This window comes from Carassius auratus, unplaced genomic scaffold (genome assembly GCF_003368295.1).
Source record: "Carassius auratus strain Wakin unplaced genomic scaffold, ASM336829v1 scaf_tig00027103, whole genome shotgun sequence".
NCBI classification, from domain to species: domain Eukaryota; kingdom Metazoa; phylum Chordata; class Actinopteri; order Cypriniformes; family Cyprinidae; genus Carassius; species Carassius auratus.
In genome coordinates, this window is record NW_020525567.1 from 458,946 (window position 1) to 481,011 (window position 22,066).

The 22,066-nt window shown below is 33.3% G+C and overlaps 1 protein-coding gene across 5 annotated transcripts in view; it reads left to right on the forward strand.

Annotated features, from left to right (window-relative positions):
- Positions 1–1,140: 1,140 nt before the first annotated feature.
- LOC113079055 (pleckstrin homology domain-containing family G member 3-like) overlaps positions 1,141–22,066 on the forward strand; it is a 41,898-nt gene continuing 20,972 nt past the window's right edge. For 2 of the 5 annotated variants that reach the window (XM_026251240.1, XM_026251244.1), the window contains exons 1-2: positions 1,141–1,294; positions 21,227–21,533. In XM_026251240.1, the coding sequence (XP_026107025.1) occupies positions 21,435–21,533 (99 nt within the window). In that variant the 5' untranslated portion in view covers positions 1,141–1,294; positions 21,227–21,434. Of the gene's footprint in view, positions 1,295–12,923; positions 13,032–21,226; positions 21,534–22,066 lie in introns of those variants that run through there. The other 3 variants (XM_026251242.1, XM_026251241.1, XM_026251243.1) reach the window with 3 other exon arrangements.

Below are 22,066 nucleotides of genomic sequence, written 5' to 3' on the forward strand. Positions count from 1 at the left end.
TGTGTGTGGATGTTTTTAATTGTGGTTTATTTTATTTTATTTAAGGCGGTTGTGCTATTATATGACCTACAGAGGGAGCTATTGACTTAAAAAAGGTGTTGGTGCTGATAGTTCAGATAAATAGTTTGAGTAAACGATTTTTTTATGTTAAATTTCAGGACATCGTATATATTACCTGATATATAGAGACAAATCTGCCACAGAAACCTCTTAAAAAAACAATTTTAACCCCTATCCATAGTTAGTATTCAAGCCCGGCTGTGATTGGTCCATCCTGATCAGCGCTGAGAAAAGTAACACTGCACACAACTGAATTAAAAACACTGCCATTGACAAAATGTTACATTTTTCTGTCTTTATACGGTTAGAAAATATTTGGTAAATTAATATATTTAAGAAACATGCAAATATTTGTAAAAAAAAAATATATATGTATATATTTGAAAGCAAAAAAAATAATAATTCAGTAGTCATCAACGGCTGTGATTGGTTCATCCAGATCAGCGCTGAGAAAAGTAACACGTGAAACATCACGAGCTTTTGATTAATTTGCAACTGAATAAAAACACTGAACTTTTTCTTAGTAGTTAAAAACTAGCTGTGTATTGAAGAAACTTCCAAAGAATTGAAAATGTTAATGTTCTCCTCGTGCTTTGTTTAGAGGAAAATGTCTTGCTGAAAGAAAATATTTTAAGTTTGTTGTCTTGTTGTTGCGCATGCCATTAATGACATTTTCATTTCTTTCTTTTTTTGTCTTTATACGCTTGGAAAATAATTGTTTACAATTTATATTTACAAAAAAAAAATCAAATATTTAAAAATGTATTAATTCAGCAGTCATCATTGACTGTGATTGGTCCATCCTGATCAGCGCTGAGAAAAGTAACATGTATGACGTCTCGCACGGTGCATAGCGCACTTGCTTCATCAGAAAAAAATTGCAGCAAGGCATAAACACTGAAATTGTTTATATATATATATATATATATATATATATATATATATATATATATATATATATATATATATATATATATATATTGTTTTAACCGCGAGATGAACATTAAAAAATGAAACATTTTTGTTAAGACATTTGTAACAAGTTTCTGTCGCTAAGCCCCGCCCATCTGCTTCTGTGTTTTAATGCAGCGGCTTTGAGTTCAGACTGAAGTCAGTCAGTGCTGCTGCATGTGAGATGATCATACAGAATCTCTCTAATGGAAATAGTTCACACATAAATGTCTCCGAGGTGCGAATGAACGGCAAACGCCTCAAATAACGACGAACTCAGTCGGTAAGTGTCCATTTAAAGACTCTGAGCTATTGTTTCTGACGCTTAAACGTGTGCAGTCCTGAAAAACTACATCAAAATGAAACATTCACAGCTCTTAGAGACTTTTCCTTAGTTTTCAAAGATAGTAAATGTGCAGTTAATGAACTTAGCGCCTGTGTTTGCTGTCCTCGTGTCTTGTTTTGGGGAAAACATCTTGCTGAGAGTTTGTAGACGCATGTTGTTATTAATGACAATAGCGTTTTTACTGGTTAAAATGTTTCAGATGCACGCGTGCAATGATATTTTGTGATTTAAGATCAAAATACAGGATGATCTGAAATAATTTAGTGTAAAACTTCTTTAAAACGCCAAAAGATTGCTTCAAAAGATGTTTATTCGAAGTTCTTGAACGTTTTCAGATGCTTTTTAAGTTTTGGTTTCTGTTTTCTTTAGTGCATTATAAAATGATTGCATTAATCACATGCATGCATATTAAAACTGATATTTTCTGTGCTCTGTGGATGTTGTGCAGTTGTCTTTTCCACCTGTTTCATTCATCTCATTGCATGGAAACTGGTTTCATGCTGAAAGTGTCTCTTGTGTACTTTAGGGAGTATTTGTCTACTGCGCATGAACTTTGATCAAGTTTGGACTTACAGTGCTTTGATTAACAAATGATGAGGTTTTTTTGTTCTTATCTGTTTTATATGTCCCCTAAAATATGCTTGTGTTGGTCCAGCGAAGACATTTGACTTGCGTATTTGTGGTTCTGGATGCTGTAACTCTTTGCAGCATTTCCCACAATTGTGGAAAACTTGGAACTATATACGGGATAAAGCCATGGAAACAAATGAAATCATAAAAGTCATGGAAAGTTTAGTGAATACAGGTTTTGTAGTTGAGCTCTATTAAATCTCTTGTGTATTGAAGCTTGTTTTCGGCGGCGGAAGAAAAAAATGAATGAGGTAACTGCAACTTTTTAATCTCAGAGATACAGAAGGACTTTTTTTTTTTCTTGCAGTTGTGTGGAAAAAGTTTAAGTCAACTCCCTTTCAATTGTAAATGTATAATTACAATTGCAAGATGTGAAATCAGAGTTTCAAGGAAGAAAAGACTGTGAGATGTAAACTCAGAATTGTCAGACAAAATGTCAGCATCCCGAGACTCAAAATTCAGAGGAAAAAAGCCTGAATTGTGAGAAAAAAAGATGCAATACATTAATAAACCCACATTTGCAAATTTATAACTGGGAACCGAGAGTTGTAAAATCAGAATTCCAAAAATGTCGGAATTGTAAAATGTAAACAGAGAATTCAGAGGAAGAAAGTCTTAATTGTGAGGAAAAAAAAGATTCAAGACATTAACTGACTTACAATTGCAAATTTATATTATAATGTTATATTATAATGTATCATGATTCCAAGAAAAAATGTCAGAATCGTGAGATGTAAACTCAGAATTCCGAAAAAAAATGTCAGTTTCGAGAGATGTAAACTCTGAATTCTGAGAAAAAATGTCAGTTTCGTGAGATGTAAACTCAGAATTCCGAGAAAAAATGTCAGTTTAGCGAGGCGTAAACTCAGAATTCCGAGAAAAAATGTCAGTTTAGCGAGGCGTAAACTCAGAATTCCATGAAATAATGTCAGTATCGCGAGATGTAAACTCAGAATTCCGAGAAATAATGTCAGTTTAGCGAGATGTAAACTCAGAATTCCGAGAAATAATGTCAGTTTAGTGAGATGTAAACTCAGAATTCCGAGAAATAATGTCAGTTTAGCGAGATGTAAACTCAGAATTCCGAGAAATAATGTCAGTTTAGTGAGATGTAAACTCAAAATTCCATGAAAAAATGTCATTTTAGCGAGATGTAAACTCAGAATTCCATGAAATAATGTCAGTATCTCGAGATGTAAACTCAGAATTCCGAGAAAAAATTTCAGTTTAGCGAGATGTAAACTCAGAATTCCATGAAAAAATTTCAGTTTAGCGAGATGTAAACTCAGAATTCCATGAAAAAATTTCAGTTTAGCGAGATGTAAACTCAGAATTCCATGAAAAAATTTCTGTTTCGCGAGACATTAACTCACTCACAATTGCAAATGTATAGTTTATATAGTTTGAGGATCAAACTGTTTTCGTCACTGATCTTTTAAAACACAGGCAGCCACTAATTATTTAATCCCGTGAGAGATTATTAACTACTTACTTGTCACAGCCGTTTACTCTCATTCTCCATTCATTCAGTTTCCCAGCACTGCAGACTCTCACAGTTCACGCTCCGGTCTTCACGGGTGTAATCAGACACGCTAGATGTTTTTAGACGGGGTCAGTGTTTTACTTTGACCTTACCAGGGTTAAAACTAAAAGTCTCCAAGGGAACAGTGTTTCTGGGGTTATTTGTCTAAGTAGAAGTTTAACAGCTGAACACTGAATCCTGAACGGAGAAATGTATGGATCTCCAAGAAGAAGCTCTTTGTCTATTCATTGTGACGGAGCTCCAGGCCTGAATCAAAGAGGTTTGAAAGGGTTCAAGTTGAAGACCTTGTAAGAAAATCTGTTTAATGTTTATGCTTTTTAGAAAAGTTCCACACCAGTAATATAGTGTCAGATGATACTACCATGGTACTTTGTAGTTTGAATGATATATTGCAAAAGCCAATAAAAGTCGATATTTGGCTTTTTTTTATTATTATTGCAAAAGCGAACACATTTTTCTGGTTTGCTGATTGTTTTAAAAAAAATTGATTTATTTTTATTAATTTCTTATTTTGTACATTTTATCTAAAATAAATACAAGTGACCAATATATTGCCAAGGTTAATATATCGGCACACATTTGGCTTTTTTTTTTTTTTATAATTAGCACATTGGACAAAAAATAAAATAAATAAAAAAATTATATATATATATATATATATATATATATATATATATATATATATATATATATATTTCAAATTATTTATTTCTAATTTAGTATTTTTTTTTTGTAAAATAAAATGTAAGTGACCGATATATCGGCTGATATTTGGCATTTTCACATTATTTCACAATATTATTAATTATTATATATATATATATATATATATGCGCTTATAGACTGTCTCTCTAATTTAGTAGTTTTGCAGGATGTATTATTTACTTAAAGGATGTATATGTATTCCTATCTTTAAATAAAATAGAGTAAAATAATATTGTATCTGAAAATAATAATAATATACAATATATTTTGGGTTTCAGTTATGTTCTTTGCTTTAAATAGACTTTATTTAGTTTATAAAGTCAGTGGAAAATTACTTTAAACTCTTCACATTCTGTACTTGTTGGGACTTTCTCAACCAAGTGGAATAGACATATCCCAAAGATAAATAAGCAAAAAGATCGGACAGTTTTAAGATTCAAGAGCTATTTTTATGTTCTACTACAAGCGTATCGTGTTTGTTTGAGATGCATTTGAAGAGATGTGTTTCTGCTTTTCTTCAGGAAACAATCATTGAGCAATTAGACAGCTGTTGTAGATCCACATGCAGTGTGTGTGTGTGTGTGTGTGTGTGTCGGGTTTATTTATACGTCTCGCTGGGTGTTCAGATGGGAAGATGTCTTATCTGAGCATCTCTAAACAGCAGTTTTACGGGATTCTGCCGACGGTGACTGTGATGCATTCTTGGAGTCAGATTAAGCATGCACTGAGATGGAGATGCATGACTTGTTTTAGAAATATCATGATGCAGTAAGAGTTTCAGACAGAAGTGCATTGTGTTTTCGTGTTGTTTTAACGTCTAGCAATCTGATTAAATCATCTCCAGATGGTAACTGACGGACTGGAGTGCTGTGGATTATTGTGATGTTTTATCAGCTGTTTGAGACACTGATGCAATGCTACATTTCTCCAAACCTGATGAAGAAACAAAGCAGATCAAATCTGATCTGACGTGTGATTTATAAATGTCTAGACTGCTGCGTGAGACCGAGGTCAGCCCAGATAAACTGCTGAAATAATAAAGACTGTCTCTCTGTCGGCGTTTTCGTGTTTTCTTACACCTCCCGTCTGTCCCGTGTCATTGCTCCGGTCGTCCCGAGGGTTTAGTCCCACAGGAGGAAGAGAAGGAGTATTTTTAGGGAGCGCTTGGCTTTCGGAAGTATTTTAATTGAGGAAGTATGAATTTGATCTGGCTTTCCTTTACAGCTGACAGACATTTATTTATGGTTGGAGAATAAAATACACGGTGATAATGAAAGAGTGTTCTGGAAACTCTCGTGTGTTTATGAGAATAAATGCGTCTGAAGAGGATCGTCTTCATGTCATGTTTGGATTTATTCTGCGTGGTATCAGATATCCGGTTCAGTGGGGTTCATTGCATGACTGCAGAGGATGTCTCGCTATCATCTTAGCTCTATTTGTTTTCCTCATGAGAAATACAACTTCGTTAGTATATGGAGCAGCGGCTCGGATGAGTGCAGTTTAAATTGAATTCTGTACGTTTTGGAAAATCTGAGTTTTCTCATGATGTCACATGTAATAAAAGCAGCTTCCTATCAGTCTTCTGTGGGGAGGCCGGAGGATCTTTTGCAATGCTTGCTTTTTTTAGACGTCGCCGCAGAATGCTCTTTGGGTGTTGCTTTGTAGTTTTGTAACACGTTACACCCTTCAACAACAGTTGGTTTTCAGAGTCTTAAGAAAGTGTTCAGAACCGTGCAGAGACTACAGTTAGGATTGTTGCATGTGACAGTTTGCACACAAATATCAGCTGTGTTTTGAAAAGTTTGGCGTCCTAAGTTTTTTTTTTCTGAAAGTTTCCTCATGTCCACGAGTTACTGCTTTGGTTTTGTTGCTGTATTCGAGGCCGGGGGTTTCGGTGTGAAGTTGAAGTTTGGTTTGGGTTTAGTGCTGAAGTCCTCGGGGTCTCCTGTACGTCGTCAGATGAGTGTGTGTTTGTTCAGGTGTTGAGTTTGATCTGTGTGTGAGGGACATGAGAGATGCGCTCACAACATCTGCTGGATTCACTGACTCTAATAGACACTTACTGGTTCAAAAGCTTGGGGTTTTTGTACTTTTTATTCATCAAGGACACATTAAATTGATCAAAAGTGCCAGTAAAGACATTTATAATGTGACAAACGATCTCTGGTTCAGATAAATGCTGTTCTTTCGAACTTTCTGTTCATCTGTGATTCCTGGAAGATACAATGTATCAAAGTTTCCAAAAATATTGAGCAGCACAACTGTGTTCAACAATGATAATAATGAGAAATGTTTCTCGAGCAGAAAATCATCATATTTTCATGATTTCTGAAGATCATGTGACACTGAAGACTGGAGGAATGATGCTGAAAATACAGCGGAGCATCACAGAAATACATTACACTTTAACAGAGAGTCACAGAATTTTTTTTTTTTTTTTTTATTGTAATAATATTTCACTATTTTAAGCATTTTTGAAGAAGAGACTTCCTTTAAAAAAAACATGTGCCAACCCCAAACTTTTGGATGATCACTAATGCATTAGTCTGTAATTTTTTTTTTTTTTTTTTTTTTTTTTTTTTGTATGTAGTCCAGTTGTTTAAACAATAATTTATAGTTTAGGAATCACAAAATTTGAATTCTATTTCTTATAGATAATAAATTGAAAGCCGTACCTCAGTGATGCAGTGTGTTCTAGGTAACAGTATATTATGGTTAAAGTTACAGATGTTCATGTTTTATTTACCTGACAAGGCAGTTTTTGCTGTAATTATTCTGGTGGTGAGTGTTATCTCCGAGCTGTTTCTGAAACACACACACACACACACACACACATGCCAAAACAAGTGCAAGAATGTCTGAATCAGACGGGATTAAAGCTCCTGGCCGGTGTGGAAATGTTGAGTAAAGGGGAAGTGTGTTTCTGTGAGAGAGCTGTAGGTTCATGTCTGGCTGCTGGAGACTTCAGGCACAGATCCAACCGAGTAAACACGGGCCGCTTGTCTTCTGGACTCTCTCTCTCTCTCTTACTGCGCTCTGAACTTCCTAAACAAATCTGGATGATGCTCTGCGTTCATGGCCTGTTTTGGGAGTTTCATTGAGTCGTGATGCTCTTTCAGTTTCCACTCATCCGTGTGCAACTCGTGATGCTTTAAAGGCAGGAATAAATGAGCGTCAGAAGCAGATGATCATCTAAACATGAGATGTAACCTCTCAATAAAATCTCTAGATCATACTGCATTTCACCCCAAAATCAAGAGAGAATATGTATTTATATAATGTAGTTTTCTGCGTGTTACTGCCAGCTTTCCTTGCTTTGTTTTTGGTTCTAGCTTCACTGACGGCATTCTCCGAGTATTTCTGTGGGTGTGTTTGAGGAACGGATCCAGAGTAAATCTGACCCGAATGAAAACGAGTGTGTGTGACCCGTGAGGAATTCAGCTGTGTGTGTGGATCTCAACGAGCCGCTAGAAAATAACCAGAAACAATCCCGCCACCCGACTGGCAAGTTACTGTCTTTTTATTTTGTCGCCCCTTTTATAAAACGCTCATTATTTCCTCGGCAAACTCTTTTATGGCTCTTCACAATGCTCCTGCTCGACTCTCTGCTCTCGCGCTTTCGCCTCTTTTGTGGGAATTCCTCCGTTCCTGCAGGATCTGATCATCCGTCTCGGGAAGAGAGGCTCTCCTCATTGTGAGAATTAGTTTAATGAGCCGTTCCAGTCGGCAAGGAGATTTGTGACCAGCTCTTCTCTGATAAAAGGAGAAATGTGTGAAAACTGGGATTAGAATAACAGTGGAATCACACACACTTGTCACAGTACCAAAAAATTCAGTATTCGGTACGATACCAGTAAAAACCCACGGTTCTCTGTACCAATTTCGGTAACAAAGCAAAACAAAAATATGCTAATAAAAAAAAAAAACTACAAATAAAACCAATGCCATTCTTTATACTTATTTACAATTGTATTTAAAGTTTTTCTACAAGTAATATAATTAAGAAAAACAGTAAACAAGTTTCCCCCAAATTTAATTTGTCTTTTACTTAATGAAATTTTAAACACATTTAATATTTTGATAAATAAACGGCATTTGCTATTAAAATTAAAACATGGAAGAAATATTGTGTGATTTATTTATTTAAAAATTTTAGTTTTATTAATTTTTTTAACAGTAGTAGCAGTACCACATACATTCTACTAAATAATTATTTCTCGCATAATGGATTTATGTAAAAAGTAACTTTTATTTTGACGGGCTACTTTTATTTTGACACTGGTTTTATTCAAATGAAGCAGTAAAATGCTTGTGAAGTGACTCAGAACAGTTCTGGTGATGTTGTTTATGTATTATGTCCTCATTGAGACGGCAGATGCTGAAATCACGTATATAGGATTCATATTTCAACCAACTTTTGCGGCTTAACATTTACAGATACTGGTCCATATGGAGATTTGTTTTGATTAATTTATGCTAACTTTGACAAATTCTGTGACTGTCCATGTGACTGTCTGGTGCCATGACATTTTCATTTTTTTTTTGTACCGACTTGGTACCGAAGAACCGGATCTTTTGATAACACTATCACACACACTCACACACTCACACACTCGCTCACACTCACACTTTCACTCACTCACTCTCACTTACTCTCACTCACTCACACACACACACACACACACACAAGCTCACTCACTCACTTACACACTCACTCGCTCACTCACTCACTCTCACACACACACACACAAGCTTACTCACACACACACTCACTCAAATACTCACTCACTCACACATTCTCGCTTACTCGCTCTCACTTACTCTCTCACACACACTCACTCACTCGCTCACTCAAACACTCACTCACACTCACTCACTCACTCATTCTCACATAGACTCGCTCACTCACTCACTCACACACACATACACTCGCTCACTCAACTCTCACTCACTCGCTCACTCACTCTCACACACTTACACTCGCTTACTCACTCTCACACACACACTTACACTCGCTTACTCACTCTCACACACACACACACACACTCGCTCACTCACTCACTTATTCACTCACACTCACTCAATCACACTCGCACACGCACTCACTCACTCGCTCACACACACTCACTCGCTCACACACACTCACTCAAACACACACACTCACTCAAACACACACACTCACTCAAACACACACGCTCACACACACTCACTCGCTCACACACACTCACTCGTTCACACACACTCACTCGCTCACACACACTCACTCAAACACACTCGCTCACTCAAACACACTCGCTCACTCAAACACACTCGGTCACTCGCTCACACACACTCACTCGCTCACACACACTCGCTCAAACACACACACTCACTCAAACACACTCGCTCACTCACTCGGTCACTTGCTCACACACACTCACTCATTCACACACTCATTTTTTTATATCTACCGATCTCCATTTCCAAATCATGATCACGGAGTCGATATTTTAAAAGGAATTGTCTTTTATTTTAATCACACTCTCTCTCTCTCTCACACACACACACACACACACACACGTTTGTTTTTGTGTAAAGTGTGTTCATCCCATAGGTGTAATGGTTTTTATTCTGTAGAAACTGTATATTCTATGTCCCTTCACCAACCCTACACCTAACCCTAACCCTCACAGGAAACTTTGTGCATTTTTACTTTCTCAAAAAAACTCATTCTGTATGATTTATAAGTGTTTTGAAAAATGGGGACATGGGTTATGTCCTCATAAGTCACCCTCTCCTTGTAATACCTGTGTCATACCCATGTCATTATACAGAGTTGTGTCCTGATATGACACAAAAACAAGAGCACACACACACACACACACACACACACACACACACACACACACACACACACTCGCTCTCTCTCATCACACGCACACAGACAGACTCTCATCTCTGTCTCTCACTCTCTCACACACACACACTCACACTCTCTCTCACTCTCTCACACACACACACTCACACTCTCTCTCACTCTCTCACACACACACACTCACACTCTCTCTCACTCTCTCACACACACACACTCACACTCTCTCTCACTCTCTCACACACACACACTCACACTCTCTCTCACTCTCTCACACACACACACTCACACTCTCTCTCACTCTCTCACACACACACACTCACACTCTCTCTCACTCTCTCACACACACACACTCACACTCTCTCTCACTCTCTCACACACACACACACACTGTGACCTCCCAGTGACTTCATTTTTTTCTAAATTCAAGCTATTTATAATTACAATAGACGAACCCAAATTGTGACCCTCTCATAAACCTTTTGACATTTCTAGTGATAAATCGAAATATTGCAGTGTTTATGTATTAATTATTATTGGACTATTTATTTGTTTTTGACTTTATCACTTTCATATTGGACTATTTATTTATCTAGTTGTTTGTTTGTTATAAAGGCCTATACATTTTTGTTTGTCTGTTAGTTTTATGTACATTTTTATATAGACTTTTTTTAACTTTTGGTTTAGTTTATCCAGTTGGATATTGTTCCAAAATATAATAATAATAATAATAATAATAATAATAATAATAATAATAATAATAATAAAAACCTTATTTACAAATATTTTTCCAGATTTACTGCTTGCATCTGGTAACATTCATCCTCCGTTTTGTCCTAGATATCAGAATTCATATGTTAATGTTCATATTCACATCATAGTGTGCTGTGAGTGCTGTCAGGTTAACAAACGCTTTAGCAAATTTAAGCTATTTATTTAGACAAATGTATCAAATCAAATATGTTGTGTAATGACGCACAGGTTTGGTTTTGGTGAACTTCATTTGAATGTGAAATATCCAGTTTCCACATTGTTGTGCCGCACGAGAAGCTGCTTGTTATTAGACAGAAACGCTCTCATCTCTGTCTGTCATCAGAAATGGTTTCAGTAATCGCTTCTTTCAGGAGTTGTGTGGTTATCTGCACATCTGACTCTACACTAACCCTGTAATCAACTCAAATTATACAGTTAGACGGCAGAACGGCACAGGTACGTCTGACATGAAGGGCTCCAGGTGAAAACAAAAGTCTTTATAATGGACTCCTCCTGTTTTCACAGTATCCTGAGACTCTTGCTGGGTACAAATAGCATGAATGTGTTATTGATGACTGTGGAGGTGATGTGTTAATGAGCGAGACTTCAAAGAATCACATTGATTCAGCTGTTCTCTGTGTGTGTGTGTGTGTGTTTGTGTGTGTGTGTGTGTGTCTCTCTCTCTCTCTCTCTCTCTCTCTTTGATTTGAGCAAAAGCATCATATCACATGCACAGAACTGTAAAGGTATTCACTGCAAACCGTCAAAATAAAAGTCTGGTTTTGAAGTCTATTGTTCAGTAGAATGTACTTAGCCTACTACTACTACTAAAATGAAATGATCATTATTTAAGGAATAATCACACATTTCTTCCTTGTTTTAACTTTTTATTAATATTAAAATTTTGTTTGCCAAAAAAAAGGTTTGCTTAATTTTCAGTAATTAAAAGACAAATAAAACTAATGTTTCATGCCTTGATTTGATAACAAGAAAAATTTAAATTTTGAGGGGAAAAAAATCATTAGGCTTCTTTATGAAAAGAAAATAATAATTAAGTTGTTTTATGCGTTCAAATAATTAGACAAGCTAAAACAGAATTTAGTAACAATAAAAAAATGGTGATTTAAAAAAAAAAATCATTTCATAGGGCCCTAATCATGTAGTTTTTGTTAAACTTTTATCGGATGATTGTGAACTTGCTGGCTATTGTATCTGTGAAATAGTTTTGTATAGGAGTCTCGGAGAGACACTGGTCCACATCGCTAATTTCCATCTAAACATCTCTTAAATGTCAACAAGGAAAGCACAAATGCAAGTGGAAAATACATGTATGTATGTATGTATGTGTGTCAATGAGAAAAGCACAAGGATTTCAAATACAGGTGGAAAAACATAATAATTTTTTTTATTTAAAATTATATTTATTTTTTATTGTCAATGAGAAAAACAAGCATTTCAAGTGGAAAAACATGATTTATTTAATTTTAATTCAGTTTAACTCTTATTTGAAAAGGCACTATATATTTAATTGATTTTACTTTAAACTAGTTAATTCAGTACGATCTTCTTCTTTTTTTTCTTTTAATATCTCATTAGGATCGGTTCCAAAATATAATTAAACAAATAATAAATATTAGTGTTTCTTTTATAATTATTTTATTTATTTATTTATTTATTTATTTTGAGGTGATCGTTGTTTTCCCCAGTAAAGTAATTACATTTTTATAAAAATTATCAGGAATGTTTTGAATTTTTTATCTTTTATATAAGCCTTTATTTGTTAGTTTGTTGTTATTAAAAGTCATTTACTTTATTTGTTTATATTTTATTCATAGATGTATTATTTATTCATTGTATTTAATTCTTATTCAATCCCATTAGGATTTGTTACTGTGTTGGTACCATGATAAACAGTGAATGTTACAGAACATACAGAGTCTTTAAAAACAGATCGAGGCAGTTCCATCTTAAAGTAACGCATCAGTATTTTTCTGTGTGTGTGTGTGTGTGTGTGTGTGTGTGTGTGTTGGGGTGATTGTGACGTGATTCTAGGCGTGTCGAGGCAGTAGGTGAGTGTTAAACACACACACACACACACACACACACACATTAATCAGATGCCATCAGATCTGCTGGAGCTGTGCGGCACGGTCAGAAGTGTCAGGAAACTTCATTACGTTTGATAACCTCAGGTGAGGAATATTTCTAGAGTTGCTTGTTTGCTGCCAGACGTGTGTGTGCTCTTCTTCTACAGATGTGTGTTTGTAAGCATACGTTTATATCAGTCTCATAGCGGCTTGTTTTTCAGTTCAGCCATGTATTTTTAGGTTTGGCGCTGTATGTTGTGTAACATGCTCGGTCATTTGCATCAGTGAAACTGCGTTCATGATCAGATCTGTGTTAGACGTCACTGCTCTCTGCTTTGACTATGCACACAATGTTGTTCTGTGTGAAATTTGCATCGGCGGCTTTTATAGTTTGACTGATGTGTTTCTGATTGTAGTTTGCTAAAAGGAAATATGTTTTCGCTCATTAATCTACATTGCTTTCCTGTGTTGTATGTTTAACATGTGCAGTCTTTATGATTTATTATGTGTGCAGCCTAACTGAAATTTGACATTTGGATTATTTCAGAGAAATCGATTTTGCTCACTACGGCTGTGTTTATTTGATTAAAAATTCAGTAAATTCAATAAAAATTGTGAAATGTTTTTAGAATTTCAAACAGATGTTTTCTGTGTGAATCTGTGTTAAAGTATAATTTAATTCTGTGATGCTCCGCTGTATTTTCAGCATCATTCCTCCAGTCTTCAGTGTCACATGATCTTCAGAAATCATGAAAATATTACGATTTGCTGCTTGAATACAAAATAATATTTTATGCTTTAATAGAAAGTTAAAAAAGAATAGCATTTATTTAAAAGAGGAATATGTTTATGTTATAAATGTCTTTTAATCTCACTTTTGATCAACTGAATGCATCTTTGATGATTAAAAGTATACTTTTTAATGGTAGGATACACTGTATAATAATTACAAAAAATAGTTAATTAAAACATTGATGTAGAAAACGTTTTTTTTTATTTTTTAAAGAACTCCAATAATATTTGTATGTACAAATATGAAAATACTCCTTTTACAGTATAGATGTCTTAAAGGGGTATTTAAAAACTTATTGTGCATAAATTATGCATTAAGTAAAAATCAGTTTAAAGACATTTAGATTCAACCACATCTTGATAGAAACTGAAAAAAAAAATATATAAAATTTAAACCGTGCAACAACTTGTATGTAAACTGAATGAAAATCTCAAAACAATTTTTTAAGACACCTATATTTGACTATTTATTTTTGTTAGAAATTCAATCATTTTTACAATTGATGAAATTATATATGAAATGTATTGTTTTGACTATTTCATAAATGCATGAAAAAATGCTCATGCATGTACAATTTCAATATAAATTTCATAAATTGTTTCCTTGCATAAAATGCATGGGTTATGTATAATTAAAATTCATGGGTTATGCATAAAAGAAATGCATGAAATTTGAATATTTCTAAGATGTTTACATTTGAAGGTTACAAATAAGTTATAAAATTATAGATAAACTCTTTCAATGCGAAATTTCTACATATAGTGCATAAATCTGACTTTCGTCACACGCCGTATTTAGCGATCGCAGATCTTTTTTGAGCTGTTACCGTTTGCATGTTCTGCCTCTAATCATTGCTCAGGTGAAGAGGAAGCTTGTTTGCATGCTTTCTAAGGATTCAGGAATTCAGGTTATGAAAATCAAACCTCGCCGCTCAAGAATCCCTGGAATTCCAGAAATTCCTCCGCAGACGTTCGCTTCCAGAAACGTCTGCGAATCCAGACAGAAACCAGGTTTATCGGAGCATACGTTTCTCTGAAGTTAGCATCATTGTCTGCAGCTCAATTCAAATACTACACTCACCTTGAGGAGAGTTAATCATTGTTTGTGTTCACAATCCTGGACTCTCACAGTCAGACGGGGAGGTATGTGGGTTAATGCTTGTTTTTGGCTGGTTTAGTGTGCATAGAGTTGTTTACTGATAAGGGATTGAGCTGAAGTGATCGGTGTTTTAACACATTTTTCTCATTGACGAATGGTGTCAATCGTTCTTGTAAATCTTATCTGACTGCATCGCCACTGTAGCTGAAATATGGATGTACGTATATGTGTATTAGTGAATCATTGTTGAGTCATTCCTGTGGCTGTTCTCTGCCTGTCTGAGCAGATGCGAGTCAGTCGGGATGAGTTTGTCATGGTTTTCCGTTCGGAGGACAGTGTGTTCCAAACCAATTCCTGTGAAGGAATGTTAATTGTGTGTCAGGTGTGTTTGGGTTTCCTGTAAGACTCTGAAGGTGTGTGTGTGTGTGTGTGTTAAACACTGCGTTTAATCATTAGCTCTGTACCACTGAACTGTTGATTTAACATTTATAATATTGAGCACTTTAGATTGGATATAAAATGTAATTTTCAGCATCTTTAAAAAAAAAAAAAACACCTAAGAGTGTGAAACAGTTTATGAAGTTAGATTTTTTTTTTAATGACAAGCATATTTTAAAACATTTATATTTGAGAAGGAAATATTTATGAAATTGTTGCAACAATGAAACAATGAAACAATTTATGAAATTGTTGCAACAATGAAACAATGAAACAATTTATGAAATTGTTGCAACAATGAAACAATGAAACAATTTATGAAATTGAATTCTTATGCGCATTAACGTTTTAAGACATTTAGGTGATTTTAGTAATTTAATCATTTAGTGACAATCTAGATGCCTAGAAATGGAATATATTATGAAATTGTTTCAACAATGAATGAATTTTTTTTCTCATAAATGTTTAAGACACCGAATTTCTAACATTTGAATTGAAATTTTACACTTTAAAATGATGTTAAGTAGAATTCTTACACGCACACACGTTTTAACGACATTTAGGATTGACAGTGTATTGTTAGAAATTTAATTTATAAATTTATTGAAATGATGCAAGAATTATATATTTTGATTTAAAATTTTACACTTCAAAACATAAATTTAAATAGAATTTTTAAATGCATAAATGTTTTAAAGACATCTAGATTTGACCATATTTTGTTAGAAATATATTATTAATTTCTCAAGAAAGAAACGCTTTATGAAAAATTTTGAATTAAAATTAAGACATTTAGGTTTGACCATGTTTTATTATAATTTATATATTTATTGAAACAGTGCAACAGTTTATGAACTCTGAATTAAGATTTGAATCTCATAAATGTTTATAAGACACCTTAATTTGATCATATTTTGTTAGAAATTGAACAATTTGTGAAATTGTTGCCACAATGAAACAATTACAAATATGAAATGTGAATCAAAATTGTACGGTTTCAGCAATTTCATAAATTATTCAATTTCTAAAATGACATAAATTTAGATATCTTATGCATTTTAAAATGTCAACACAAATTCAACAATTGTCTAAAATATTCCTTTTCTAACCATAAATTATTTCATGAAATTTGAATTGAAGTTTTACACTAAAGCATTTTTAAGTCTACTAGATTTGGCCATTTGTAGTTAGAAATGGAACGGTTTATGATATTATTGAAACATTTAAAAAAAAAATGTAATATTTAAATAGAATTTTTATTGTTTCAACAATGGTTTCTTTGAAGACTATTATCATTATAAGTGTTACTTACTTAAACTGCTTTGTATGCCTGCATTACTAAATTTACCTGTGAAATGTCTTTGGAGAACTTCCTAATTTCCACAAAGAAGCTTGTATTCTCTTTTCCTTCAGAAAAGCAAAAGTGATTTTAAAGAACCAGGTGCAAAAACCTTATATAACCAAACAATGGTTCAATAACAAACCTTCTTATTAAGAACAAGAGGCTCCTGCACAGAAACCACTGAAGAGGCTTTATTTTTAATAGTTTTCTAATATTTTATATCTCATATTTGTCAGTGATGACTCTGAACAGCTCACACTACTGCACCCTGTTTTTAATTGGCATCGGATAAGGAAGCTTTTATGACGGGTCAGTCATAAACTTCATGTTCCGATGAAAAGCGCCATTGTTTTAGTTCCCGAAATATCTCTTTTCCCTGGAATGTAATGCTTTACAGTGACTCACTTTGTCATAACTAGTCCTGATGAAGTCTTTTAACCCCCGTGAACACCTGCAAAACTTAATTCACTGAGAAAACAAGTTTGTCAAGAGTCTTTATTTGAGAACTGGTTCAGTTTGTCATAACTAGTCCTGATAAAGTTGATTTTGGCTTAGGAAAAGTCACATTGTAGCAGTTTCAAAATAAATTATGTTTTGAGTATTAATTATTCTAAAAGATTCATAAGTTGTTTCATTTAAAAAAAAAATTTGAGTGTAGGTACCTTAAAAATGCTTATGTATGAAAAAAATAAATCATAAATTGTTTCTGGCAACTTGATTGTTTTTGACCGTTATGACAAGCTATTGTCAAATCTAGGTTCCTTAAATTCTTATGAATGTAAAATTTCAATACCATTTTTATAAATGTCCTCATTTGTTAAACAATTTTATTAAATTGTTCAATTTCTAAAAAGAAATTATATCTGGTGTAGGGCTGGGACAACGCGTCGAGGTCATCGATGACGTCGACGCAAAAAATACGTCGACCTGTTTTTATTTCTCTAAAAAACGTTTGCAAAATGTTTACCTTTTGTTAGCTGAATATACTCGATGGCCGGATCAACATTGTGTCCAACGTTATATAACCAATCCAGGGTTTTTTTCAAGCGTTTCTTGCTCTCTCTCTCTCTCTCTCGTGCATATTAACCAAAATCATTAGAAACGATAGAAAAAGGGCGGAACGCCAAAGTTTCACATGGAACATTCGGAGATTTTTTTTTTTTTTTTTCATGACAGGCTGCTGGCTCCCACTGTTAATTTTTATTTTTTATTTTTTTTGGAAAAGCACTCTCTGTATTAGCTTAAATCCCTCAAGTTTACATTGGTAACTGTATTCTTACAATTGCTCTAAACAAGTATTTTGGGTGACCTTTTTTATTGAATGCTATACATCAAGTTGTTTTTTTTCATCTGAAAGAAGAACTTTTTTTCAGTAAGCTAGGCCATATGTGTTCAGTAAGCTTGTTTCAGTAAGCTATGTGTTTTCAAGGCTTCACGGTTTTATTGAATGCTATCTCTATACAAGTGCAAAGTAATGCATTCTTAGTCTTTTATATTGTAATTTTAAGAGCAATAAACATATATTGCAATGTTAAGGAATTCATGTTTTTTTTCATTCAGATATGTAAATCAACATGTATAAATTGTTAGTAGTCAATTAATGGGGAGATAATCGAAATCGAATCGGTGCGAAAAAATTAATCGTTTGATTTATCGATGCATCGAAAAAATAATCGCTAGATTAATCGTTTAAAAAATAATTGTTTATCCCAGCATTAATCGGTGTCATCACAAATTTCATAGATTGTTCCAAGAAATAGTCAAATGTAGGTGTATCAGTGCTTATGATTGTTATATTAAATACGAATTTCAAAAATTCTTTCATTGATTCAGCAATTTCATAAATTGTTCCATTTCTAACAAGAAATTGTAAATAAATTAAAAATGCTTATAAATGTAAAATTTCTATACAAATTTCATGAATGGTTCCAAGAAATTGTCTTAATGCTTTTGATTGTAACATTTCAAATTTAATATATTTCATTAATTCAGCAATTTCATAAATAACATTACAAATTTAATATATTTCATTAATTCAGCAATTTCATAAATCGTTCCAAGAAATTGTTCCAATTTAACTGTCTTAATGCTAATGATTCTAAAATTTCAATAAGAATTTCATAAATTTAATTAATTCAGCAATTTCATAAATTGTTACTTTTTTTAACTAGAAATTGTAAAATCTAGGTTTCGTCAAAAATGCTTAAAAATGTAAAATTTCAATAAATTGTTCCAAGGACTTGACAAATATAATTGTCTTAATGCTTATGATTGTAATATTTCAATAAAAAATTCATAAATTTAATTGATTCAGCAATTTCATAAATTGTTCCATTTTTTTAACTAGAAATTGTAAAATCTAGGTTTCATCAAAAATGCTTAAAAATTTAACATTTAAATAAATTGTTCCAATAAATTGTTCCAATATGACTGTGTTAATGCTAATGATTGTAACATTTCAATAAGAATTTCATGAATTTAATTAATTCAGCAATTTCATGAATTGTTCCTTTTTTTAACTAGAAACTGTAAAATCTAGGTTTCGTCAAAAATGCTTAAAAATGTAAAATTTAAATAAATTGTTCCAAGAAATTGTCAAATATAATTGTCTTAATGCTTGTGTTTGTAACATTTCGATACAAATTTCATAAATGTAATTGATTCAGCAATTTCATAAATTGTAACATCTAAGTATACTGTTACATAAAAATTTCAATGCAAGTATTAAAAAAAAGATAATGTCCAGAGTCTTATTTTAGTTTTATAACTAATTGTTTCTCAAATGCATAGTTTAAAAGCCACAGATATCTCATGTTTCTTGATGTTTGCATGTCCACTGTAAGTCTAGCCTCTTTTATCCCTCATTGTGTCAGCTCACAGACTTTATACTAAATCTTTCCTATATGTCGTCATGTGAGATCTGCTGTCTGTGTTTGCATGTGAGATGATGGTCACACTCTTACCAAACACAGGAAGGAAACGAGAACGTACTCTTACTAAACCAGATTTCAACACCGCTGCTGCACGACCTCCTTCATAAATCGTAAGAATCGTTTTCCTGTATGATAGGAATGATGTCATCCATGAATCATGGAGCCGAGAGCGATACGATTCGAATGTGTCGCTCATGTGGAGACTTGAGGTTGGATTTCATTGTTAAAGGTCCGTATGATGAGCTCATTCGTATCATGCATCTACAAGCCCAGAAAGAGCTTATCAGAGCCGTAAAAACTCAAATCATATAAGTCTAATATAATAATTTGAGTATATGACGTCAGCCTGCGACCCTAAAATCTGTCCCTGTCAGACTGTCTCCGATAGATTGTCCTTCATTTCCTTCCTCTCCGGATTCTCATTCCCGGCCAGAATCATTCCAGAGGATTTTATGTCGGTATGAAGAGCAGGAATCAGAAAATAAACTTACAGTAAACCACAACACAGAACAGGGTTCCTGGGAATTAAAGCAGCTCCAAAAAGTCAAAGATAATCTGGAAGTGGCAATCGATTACTAACATGCACAATGCAAATTCTTCAGTCCATCCATATTCTTGAATTAAAGTGCAGCTTAATGTCGACTCATTAGTTCAGTATTCAGAGGCATTGCTACTCATTTCACACATCATTTCATTTATATAAGTCTTAAAAGTACAGAAGCTTGAATAAGTTAAGGAAGAAATATATTACTATTTATAGTAGACCGTAGAATGCACTTTGTAAAGCTGTTGCAGTAATAATAATAACATTGATAATTTTGTTCATCTTTTTTGTCCATGTCTTAATTTAAACAAGTAAACCTTTGTTGTGCAATACTTTGCCAATTTTATATATATATTTGCTTGCATTATAAAATATTTATTTGAAATTTATTTTATTAGGCCATTTTCTTTAGTAAATTTGTATTTGACATTATTATTATTATTATTATTATTATTATTATTATTATTATTATTAATAACAGAAGTAGAAGTACTAGTAGTTTTAGTTATAATAATAATAATAATAATAATAAAAAAAAAATTATTCAATTAAGGAATTTCAAGATTTTCAATAATCAATAAAACTTCGTTGTGCAGCACTTTACCAAAAAAAGTTATAACATTTATTACATTTTAAAATATTTAAATTATAAAATTTGCCTATTTGGTTATTTTTTTTATTACCAAATTGTTAATTATATAAATTTAGGTTACCTCCATTTTTATTATAAATTTGTATTTGACATTATTATTATTATTATTATTATTATTATTATTATTATTATTATTATTATTATTATTACTATTATTATTATTATTAGCAGTAGTAATAATAATGCTAATAATAATACACAAAGGAATACCAAACCATTGTTTTGTCCATTTTTACCTTTTTGTGCGGCACTTTGCCCAAAAATAAAGGAAGTCATGCAGTTTTCATTTGATTGCATAAAAAAAAATATATATATATATATATATATATATATATATATATATATATATATATATATTTTTTTTTTTTCAGTAATATAAAGTAAAAAAATACAGTGAAACGTTAAAAAAACTTGATTAACATTATCATGTTATTATGAATCACCGTAAGATGCTGAATAAAGCTGAAAGCATGCAGAAATCTTGTTCTGTTTGTCTCCAGCAGAATGTCATCGTCTGTCCGGTTCGTCTGTGGGGGGTCAGGATCCACGGGTCACAGACTGGTGCTCGCTGTCCATCACTAACCCTTCAGAGGACAGCCGGCCGGTCAGCAGCGTGTGCACCGTCTCGTCTGTGTCGTCCATCGAGGGGACAGCGGCTCCCCGACAGCACGGTCTGTGAGAGCTCCATCACCCTTCACCAGCGTCATCATGGCGCCCAGCCCTCAGCTCACACACGTGGATCGTGTGGTCATGGAGATTATCGAGACGGAGCGGATGTACGTCAGGGATCTGTGCAGCATCATAGAGGTGAGAAACATTGGTTTGAAAACAGCTGTGCATTAAGATTCAGAAATATCGTATAGTAGTAGTTCAAAATATTAACAAAAATATGTTTTAAGAAAATTATTGAAATGAAAACCATTTTTTTTTACTTTTTATGGATACTGGAGTGAGATTCAGATACACCGTTGTTTAGAAGTTCAGGGTTGATTTTTTTTTTTTTTTTTTTTTTTTTATGAAAGCTAAAAAATTTTATCAAAAATACAGTAAAAACTGTACAAATGTGAAATATTTTTTACAATTTAGAACAACTGTTTTCTATATGAATGTATTTTAAAAATGTAATTTATTTCTGTGATCAAAGCTGATTTTTCAGCATCATTTCTCCAGTCTTCAGTGTCACATGACCTTCAGAAATCATAATAATATGATGATACACTACTGTTAAAAAGTTTGTGTGTGTGTGCGTGTGTGTGTGTGTGCGTGCCTTATCCATAAAGGATGCATTTGATGATTTTTGTGAGCATAACCTTGATGGCTAAAAGTGCTGTTAATGTAGG